This window comes from Glycine max, chromosome 3 (genome assembly GCF_000004515.6).
Source record: "Glycine max cultivar Williams 82 chromosome 3, Glycine_max_v4.0, whole genome shotgun sequence".
Lineage (NCBI taxonomy): Eukaryota > Viridiplantae > Streptophyta > Magnoliopsida > Fabales > Fabaceae > Glycine > Glycine max.
This window is the reverse complement of record NC_016090.4, coordinates 41,417,764-41,428,283: the sequence shown is the minus strand read 5'-3', so window position 1 is coordinate 41,428,283 and position 10,520 is coordinate 41,417,764. Positions and strand designations below refer to the sequence as shown.

At 28.8% G+C, this 10,520-nt stretch overlaps 1 protein-coding gene across 1 annotated transcript; it reads right to left on the bottom strand.

Moving 5' to 3' along the window:
- Positions 1 to 3,838: 3,838 nt before the first annotated feature.
- Positions 3,839 to 4,558, bottom strand: LOC100305846 (uncharacterized). Its single transcript, NM_001400844.1, has one exon. It carries the CDS (start codon positions 4,422 to 4,424, stop codon positions 3,858 to 3,860), a length of 567 nt encoding a protein of 188 aa, NP_001387773.1. The 5' UTR covers positions 4,425 to 4,558; the 3' UTR covers positions 3,839 to 3,857.
- Positions 4,559 to 10,520: the final 5,962 nt, after the last annotated feature.

Here is a 10,520-nt window from a genome sequence, read left to right as displayed (position 1 = left end):
ACTGTCAACAATGAATATTTTATTTCATTATGTTAGAATAAATTAAAGAGATAAAAAAACTGAAGAGTATATTTAAAAATAAATAAATTATTAATAAAAATGATATATCAAAATTGTAATTTATAAAAAAAATTCATAGATATTAAAAAATTTGGTTTTAACAATTAGAAAAATTAGAATTATAAAAAAATATTAACTAAAATAATAAAAAATGATAAAATTTAAAATGCTTAATATACTTTTTTGACAGCTAAAATACTTAATATTATGGACGGCAAAATGGACTATTCAGTCCGATAAAGGTTGCAAACTGTAGCTGGTTGGGTAAAAAAAAATAACCCAAATTTAATTGAAAATTTTAAAATGAGGCCAAGCCTTGTAAAATCTTTTTTTTTTCAGGTTTTACTAGTTTTTGCAAGTTAAGATTTGGTTGAAATATAATTGGATCTAATTATAATTAAACAAACTTTGAGTTAATTCATATCCAAAATTTAAAGCTCAAATCTTATATTTTATTGAACAATTTTTGGTTTATCTCTAGTTGACCTATCCATTTTATCAATTTTAACTTTTTCATAGGAATTCAACTTAAGAATAAGAGATTTATAATTACTCACTAGCATTATTCAATCAACTAAGTTGAATTTCTTATATTCATTTTTGTCAACTTTAGCTAATTAATTATTTAATATTTTAATCTATGTGAAAACTCTTTTTACATTAATATCAACATAATCACCCGATTTAAAATCTTTTACTTTCTACGTCAGTTTCATTTACATCAATTTACAATCGATAAAGTATGCCCTAAATAATTGATATAGAATCCCTCCTCCCATTAGTATAATATGTTGGAAGTTATTTCATATTGAAGATAAGACCTATTTTAGGTTAAGAGACATTAATTTGTTTGAGAATTAATCTTCCTTTCAAAATCCAACTAGATGGATGATAATAGTGTTGTGATAAATCTGCGGTCTGTCGAGATTTAAGCTAAAAATGAGAGTGAGGTTTATGAGCACATACATGAGACAAGGGTGCTAGAGAAGGCAAGTGAGGGAGGTATCAAAATAGAGGTTGTTACTTAAGATGATATAGTGCAATACGATGCTAGAAGACCTACATTAAATGATGAGCTAGGAATCACTGGGTCAAGAGATAAACGTAGTATATATAATAACATTTGTAAAACTCCAAGATTATGTGACACACATTATCCAAACTTCTATGATTTGTGATAATTTCTCCATGCAACACTTCAGGTTCCTTGCATTCGTGATTGTTGAGAACGAACCCGACGACCCGTGATATTTTCTAGGGCAATGAAAAATGATAAGTGGCATGAAGGCATGAAACATGAAATATAAGTGCTTGAAGACAATCATACATGGACTGTTTGTTCCCTTTTGATAGGAAAAAGATGTTGGGATGCAAGTGACTCTACAAGATTAAGTAGCATCACAATAGGATGTTAAAACGATTCAAAGCTTGATTCTTGAAAGTCATTTAAGTTGAAGGAGTAGATTGCATAGAGATATTCACTCGTTGGCAATGATGATCATAGTGTGAACTGTCATGATTATATTGTAGCTACTACAAAAGGGTGGGAATTGGCAAGATCATCAAATGGACATGCAAAATGCATTCCTTCAAGGTGATTTGGAAGAAGTGTTCATGAAATTATCTCATGGTTATTGTGTTTCACAACTAGGCATGTACTGGTGTGCAAATCACCTTAAACTAATCTAATTATTTTAGTTCAAAATATTCTTTATTACCTTAATCATCTTAATTAATATTTTTCATTGTCTTGATTATCTTTTAATTATTATTCTTTATTTTATTAGTCATGTCAGCACTAAATTAACTAACTAACATTAATTATAAAAACTAAAAAGGACAAAAAGAAGTGTTAGGATCTAAATGTTGAAGTTTTTTTTTTCTGACAAAAACTAAAATTTGACAAAATCATATTTCAGAGAACTCAAAACATGTTTAATTTAAAGTTGTACCATTTCATAATATGTAGTTACTCTAATTGAGTAAAATAGTCAAAATATCCTAATTGAGAATCGTATAAATGGATTTTTTTTTACAGCGTATAAATTGAAGTTATGTACTCTATTTTTCAATAATATTTTGTAAATGAAAATTATCCGTTTATTTAGTTATACAGGATTACGGGGGAATTAATAAATATTATAAATGAAACAGTACTGACGGAAACCTTTCAAAATCAACTGTGCTTTTGCTGTATTTGCTCCAATCTATGTTTTAATCATCATACAGTATCTAGTTACAAACTTCCTAGCCTCATTTTACCCGAAGAAAAATATTAATATATATATATATATACACACACACAGTTATTTTATTATTCATCACATAATTTTTTCCTTCTTTTAATTTTCTTTAATTATCTCTCTTTTCTACCCATGTCTCACATAGTATATGTAATATGTTTCTCATTACCCTTTGAAGAATTGCTTTGTGTTTCTTTTTAAACTTCCTTAATTCGGGGCGCTTGAAAGACATGCACAAACATATAGTCAAACATTTTAATATGTACGTATGGCATTACACGCATGCATGACTTGAGAGACCAATAGCCATCAAGGGAAGGTAAAAGTGTCACTGTCACTAAAATATGCTCAATGTATATGTTTTTGACGTTGATCAATACAACGATGGAAACAATTATATTATTTTTTTACAATTTTTTATAATATTTATTTAATAGTAACATTTTTTACATTACCATTCTTTATTTTACACCTTTTTTATATCTTAATCATAATTTTTATATGTATATATATAATTAAAATAAAATGGCTCCTTTTAAAAACTCCTATTTTCTTGAGAATGATACGTCAACAAAGGGTAATTAAGGTGGACCACATGCTTGAGTTCGAAACAACCTCCAATAAGCTAGAGTTTGCCTACAATATTATTCTTGAAATCTCAATAGAATAGTAAGTTGAAACATGATTAGGATACAGCACCCATTAATTCTATGAAGTAATAATCAATTCTGAATTATTAAGCATTCCCACCACTTGCCCCCTTTTCTTTACCAAACTAGGATAGTTTTCTCATTTCCTGTTCATTCTTATTCTAATTAATCAAATTAAAGCCCCAAGGAGAGAGAATGAAAGTAACGAAACATTAAAGCCACACCATTAATAGAAACTCGAGTTTCTTTTCTCTTTCAACCTGAGCTGAGTGATTCTAAATTGGTGCACAGAATGTCTTCGATCAAACTAGTTTCTGACAAGTTAGATAGGAATCTTTAGCTATATGAAAATTATAAAATCAAGGGAGGGATGTGTGAAGCAAATTACCGTAGAATTACGTTTTAAGAGTTGATTAATTAGAATTCTATTTCAATTAAGTGAAAGAGTTGACATTCAATTATGGTTTTTGCAAAGAAACCTAAAATAAAATGGCCGGTGCCATGTGATCATTGTCTCCAAGTTAAGCAGCATTTGTTTAATTTACAAGAAAGAACACCTGCAAATCTATTAGCTGAGAATTAAGATAACATATATATAAACAACCAAAAAAAGATTATTTAAAATTAACAACTTATATAGACATTACATACATATTTGAGGTGCAACATACAGCAGCAAACCTCACTATAGCTAGAAGGTAGTACTGTACACAAGGTGAAAAAAAACCAAATGAAAAGAAAGATGCACTTTCCACACACACACTATACCTTTCCTGGTGTCTAAGCAAAGTCTGGATGTAAGAGTTCTCCCATAATTTATTACTACAACTTACTTACCTTTCCTTATTAAGATTTTTGCATTAGTAATATAAAAAGTTTTTTTTTATCATCCCATGGGTAGTAACTAGTAATTAGGGAACCCCCAGAGGTTAGGATCTTCATCCATGTATTCATAGTCGGTAGCAGCAAAATTATCAAAACGAGGAGGACTCAGTAGCATTCCTTCAGCCATATTGACCAGAATATTCGGCATGTCAAAGATCAAGTCCTCATCCACAAAGTGGTTCAAATTTCCCCCTGAAAACTCTTCCGTCAATGAAACCGAAGCATTCCCTCCTCGGCTTCCTTCAAGTGCATCATTCGCAGCTCCGACAGCGGCTGCGGCGCTAGCCGCAGCCATCTGAATGTCGCGAGCAGCAGATGATGTGGGGACGGGGAGGGAGGAAGCCGAGTTAGGGAAGTTGAGTTCAGCATCCTTACCCTTAAGAGCAAGCGCTGCCACGTCATAGGCAATAGCAGCCATTTCAGGGGTGGCAAATGTCCCTAACCAAATCCTGTTAGGTTTTTTGGGTTCACGGATTTCAGAAACCCATTTGCCACTACTCCTACGCCTCACTCCACGGTACACAGGGTGGCGCCCAGTGTTAGCATTGGAGGCTCTGCTGCTTGATGCACCGTTGCTGGAACGCATGGTTATGATGTGAAGAACGATAGGTTTCAGTATCAGTATCTCGAGGGATTAGTCTCTTACTCTCGGTCAAGTGAACCCGAAAGAAGATAGATATTTGCAGTTGGCAGTTGAAGGTGAAGGTGAGGAACTTCGGTGATGGCAATTGGAAGTTGAAGGGGGCCATTTATTAGGGTAAGAATTGTGATGACTGGAGAAGGAGTTCTGAGAAGGAAGTGCAAACCAGTTGTTGCTGAACTACGGTGTGTGAAGGATTAGGGTGTAAGACAGCTTGGTGGTGTGTGTTGGATAACTGGGTTGGAGTTGGAGAGCGTTTTGCTGTATAATAACAAAATTTATAAAATTTTAAAAAAATATTGAAAAGGGAATTATATTTGCTGCTTTCTGCTCCCCTTTAAACGACGTCAAAATTATCAACAGTAATAATGCACTTTGTCTATCAATCGATATGCACATCACTAACCACCATTCTTGGTTTTTTTTTTTTTCAACAGGGATTTTGATATCTTGGAGATTAACATGATTTTCATCTTATTATTATTGTGGCACACAATATAAGACTTCCGACGCGGAAATTTTCCAATGGTTGAATTTTATCAGACGAGGTTTTTATAATTTCTTTTGTTATTAACCTTCAGTTCGTCCCACCAATTAGGTAGGGTTTGAGCTGCTAGCTGCTGCTGTTGCTGCAATATTTATATGACTATATGAGAAATGAGAAGGTCGAACGTAGTTTTTCTTTGTCAGGACATGTTTGCTAACAAATTTTACCTTTTTACTATGTGCTATATATATGCTGCAAGTCCTTTTGTTGTATAAAGCCTTCAAACATATCAATGCATGAGACTAGACTATACATCTACTATTATCTTAATTCTAAAATTAGAGTGGAAGAAGCGCGCTAGCTTTGGGTTTTAACTAGTTCCAATAGCCAAAGGGACCGTTAATTAAGTATAAATCACCCCACCCTTGATCAGGCTTAATTTAAGGGGTGTAAATAGGTATGGATAATAAGTTTGTACTTTGAACTAAGTAGGTTGAAGGGCTTTTGTGTGTCTGGAGTTTATAGACACATAAAAGTACGTACTAGTAGACAAAGTCAGACTGATTAAAGCGCTAAGAAGGAGTGTTGATGCTCTCCGATTTTTTTAGAAATACACACAAAAGATTAAATCCTAAAAGAAATTAATACATTTATCAATTATTTTTTGTATGCATCTTTTTCCTATTAAAAATTTTCAATACTAAACAAAATACACTCAAGAAGAAGGGGTGCTCAGATAAGAAATAAAGATAAGCTACATTATATAAAGAGTTTAATCTATGTTTATATATTGAATGATTAAAATAATTTTACAAAATCATTCAATTATAAATTATCATTTGAATTACTTTAAGATAATTATTTTAAAAATTAATAAAATTATTATATATGATGAATTATAATTAGATGATTCTATAAAAAAATATACTCTATAAGTGTATTCTTTTTCTCTTATATAAATCCACATTTTTATCACCAATTAATTTTTTAAAGTTAAAACCTTGGTTAAAGCGCAGAAACGTACAATATTTAGCAAAATATTATATAAAATGAGAAATTCATAATAACTATCTTAAAACTTAAATAAAATCTCATTTAATGATTGAAGTACTGTAAAAATATTTACATAGGAGATGCTGGTTAATTAAATCCATAGTTTCATCAATAAATATTCTTTAAACTTCGGCGTGTATAAAACTTGTTCAATATGAGTCTAGCTATCTAATTAAGCTCTAGTCAATTTTTCCTAATTAATATCACTAGCTTTTGTCAACTATCACTCTTTCATTGTATTCATTCAACGATGAGAATTGAAGTTTCAAACAGAAGTTAACTTGAGACGTAGCAACTACCAATGAACTGATTGAGAAGAGACATCGAGATGAGTGGAGAAATAAAAAGTTGAAGTTTCGCTATTAGAAACAATTCAAACGACTGTAATCAATCATCAACAGTTACAGGACACATATATATAAAAGGGTCATTCAAAAGAATTTGATTACTTGAACCAAGTCCATATCATTTATCTTAATATAAACCTCTTCATTTCTGTTTCCAACTGTTGGTTACTAAAAATGAGTTTGTAAGCTACTTAAACTGTAGTCTGTAGTTATGTTTGCTTTATTTTACATATAATGTTATATGTGCAATGATCTTAAGTAAAGACGTACGAGAACATAATATTTTTTGTGTGTGCTAATATATATGCCTATTTTTTGTAGTTTATCAAAGAAATAAGAAAACTATTGGTGTTGGACAATTTGGATGGTATAATTTCTTAAGCATTCGTTACAAGAAAAATTAAAATTAGTTATGAAACGAGTTATTTGTAATTTTTAAAAAAATTGCTAAAAATTTTGTGACTCCAGCGACAAAAAGAAAAAAAAAAGTTGTCAATAAAATTGATCATTAACTCTTTAATTTTTTTAGTGACTTAATGGTGCAAGAAAAACACTTTGTTATTCAGCTATTGCAAACTTAATTTATGCTCTATCTCTCCTTTCTTTAAATTTAAGCGTATTAATTTGCTTCAATGTTATGTTCATCAATTTTTATCTTCTGGAAATCATCGATACCGATTAGTAACTCAACTATTCCTCAGTAGAATCAACTTCACTCCTCTTAATAATCTACAAAAATGAAACACGGAAAGAAACTCACCCGTACGTATTTGTTCCTTTACTAGCTAAAAGCAACAGAGCTCTAGATATAATACATATTAATTTAAACATTCATCTAAAATTAGTATTTCATAAAATTCAAGAGAGAGAGAGAGATAGTGCTATATAGAAATTACTATATACTTGAAAAGAGAGAAAAATTGAATCGGTATTATCACTTCCTTGACCAATCATACAGGTGGTTGCAAACGTACCAACTGGTAACCAATTAATAAACAATACTATATTCAATAGATTTTACATAAACATATAGTTACAAAAATTCCTTTGTGCTTTCCGATTCTGGAAACGGGAGGGTGTGTAATTGGGATTTTGATGCTTTTTTTTTATTACAACTTTAATGTTTCTACATTTTAATTTTCATGGTTATTTTATATTTTATATTTTTTTTTCTTCGCATCATTACACATAATACTTCTCCCTCCCTCCCTCTCTCTTTTGTCTTTATCTCATTTTTATTTTTATTTTGTCTTTCTCCCATTCATATTCTTTCTCTTTCTTTCATCCAAAGTTATTTTAAATATGTAAGGAGATTTTAATTAATATGATAATTTGCTGACTTAGATCGTTATATTGATGAGTTTCAGAAGAAGAAAAAGAAAAGGAAAAGGTTTTACACACGACAAATAGATAAATAATACTAGTTCCTTGTATTTTATTTTATAAATAATTTTTAAAAAAACTGTTAGAGTCTTCAACTTAATTTTGTTGTTATCAACACGGGGATACTTGAATATCCTAGACTCATTTAATAATCCTTAAAAATTGTTAAACCTGGATTAAACTTGACGGAATTTTTTCTATATATTTAGCTGTTAAATATTTTTCAAATAATAAAAAATTCGATAAAATTTTGTTTCACCAATCAACAAGACAAACACCAAATTTGGAAGATATTGCTATTGGATACCGATCGATGTTTTTGTGTGTCTGTGTGTACGGATGTTTCTTAATTTAGTGAATCTTTCGATAGATGACATGAACAGATATGTCACTAAATTAAGTCTTTATTTAAGATATAAAAGTATTATTAATTATTACTGCTAATATATTTTCAAAGTGTTAATTAATAGGAAATTGTTTGTTGGTACGTAATAGTATCAAACGAATTCACAAACGAATTGCTATTACTATATATTTTGACTCTTGCTTTTTATTTTTATTTTTAATATATTATTTGTATTCAATATAATTCAAATATTTAATTTTTGTTTTCGTGTGAATTGTTTCGTACTATTTAGCATTATTCTAATTAATATCATCATCTTTTTATGGTCGAAAAATGATTTTCAAATAAGTATTGAGAAATATTTCATCTGTTCTTGAATGCAAAAATAAAATCATGTTAATTAAGAAATTTAGGTAGCATCATTTAATTATAGTAATTTTATTTAAAAAGTATTTTTTTTTCTTAAATTACTCTTTATTGAAATTTGTTATAAAAAATAAAAGAGAGCAATTGAAAATAAAAAATCAATAAAATAAAAAATATTTTTAAAACAGTTTCATTAAATAATATAAAATTTATTTAAATTTATTCATATTTGAAACGAACATATATATGAGATTTTTTTTTCTTGTATTCGAGATTGAAGATAGTAACTTTTTAATAGATTTTTTTTTTACTAAAATGAGAGGGTTGTGCTAGAAAAAAAAATGAAACTTTAGAAAGTATCAAGATCATAAAGGACATTAATAATGCAAATTAAAGACAAAACAATTAATATTGGATATGGAAAATACAAATCATCAGTGATAAAGATTGTTGAAAATTAACATGAAATTATTTAATAGTTAAAAATTCTTTGTCTATAAATACTAATTTATAGTAATTAGAATTGTAACTTACAAACATTCTATCTATTCTATGTCGATAATATTTACAAATCCACAACTCATTACAATATTTGCAAATATTTCAATTTTAGTTGTTTACATTTTCTACAATCTTTCTTATTTTTTTCTCTTCTCTAGATTTAAACCTTTTTACCTCTCAATCTCGATTTTTTCTCTTAATCATTCTTCGCTCCTTAACCTTTATTTTTTTTCTCTAAACTTTAATCTTATATATTCACTTACGAAATCTATTTTTTTCTTGAAAGCTTACATTTTCACTTCTTAATCATCATTTATTCTCCAAACTTTAATTATATATTCATTTCATAATTTCGATTTATTCTCAAAACTCGCAATCCTAGGTACAATATTTATTAGTTACAACCCTTATAATATGCTACAAACTAATATTTATAGATAAAAAAAATTCCTAATTAATAAATAATTTCATGTTAACTTTCAAAAATAACTTCACTGGGTCACAGTGAGAAAAATATAATTCATCAATGTTCATTAGTTTTGTTCATAGGAATAGTTTTAGAAGAAGAAAAATATTAATTTAAAATAAATTTAATCCTCTCAATTAAAATTTATTAATTTATCTAATTCTAGTGAATTAATTAATTAATAAAGATCGGATGGAGTATTAATTAGCTTCGCTTGATAGGACGTTACCAAATGATTATAATTTTTTTATAAAATAAAAATTAAATAATATAAAAAGAAATTGTGACAATTCGTGCATTAACACTGGTACTATTCTAGTTTTGCCATAAAATTTTAGTACATGTTTGGTACCGTTAGATGTTTTGTTTGTGGGCTGGTAATTGTTGCAGCTGTATCTGCAGAGATTGTCAAATTGATAATGGGCTAACTTTGAAAGCCTTTGGAGTTTGGAGAAGGTTTTATAAATAGATATGGATGATTAGTTTCAGATTGGCTTTAGGGACTAATTAATGCCAGAATATTCCAAGGAGCTTCGGCTTAATATTCTTTTCATCCAAACAATGCACAGTACATCTTCTCTCTTTTATGGAATCTTTAATTTTTCCCTGTTGAATTTCGTTTCGTTAATTCCGAGCTTTCTATTCCTTCGGGCTTGAGCTTGATGCATTTGGGCTTTGGTTTCTTAATCTACCTTTTTTTATGTAAAAAAACCACTAATCAGATTAAGTAACAAAAAAGAAATGACACACGAATTATAGAATTTAAGCCCGAAGTTGTATGAGCCAATCAAATTCCACGTTAACCGGATACTAGCAGGTTTTGTATATTGCACAGATTTTTAAAGTTTCAGTAATTTAAAAATATATTTTAAGATATTGAAAGTTTATATACTTAAAGCAATAAAAGTAATATATTTGTATACAATCTTAAAAGCATATATTAATAAAAATTAAAAAAGTATGTTTAATTAATTTAAACATTTTAAATTCAAATTAAAAATTAAATTCATATAATAAAAAATAGTATTCCTAAAAGTAAAAATCCTATTTTTCTATGTAAAATAGGAATGGATTAATTTGCATAGGGAGTCAT

Bases quoted from the DNA above. Each gene is read 5' to 3' on its own strand.
- LOC100305846 (NM_001400844.1), bottom strand. From the start codon at position 4,424: ATGCGTTCCAGCAACGGTGCATCAAGCAGCAGAGCCTCCAATGCTAAC.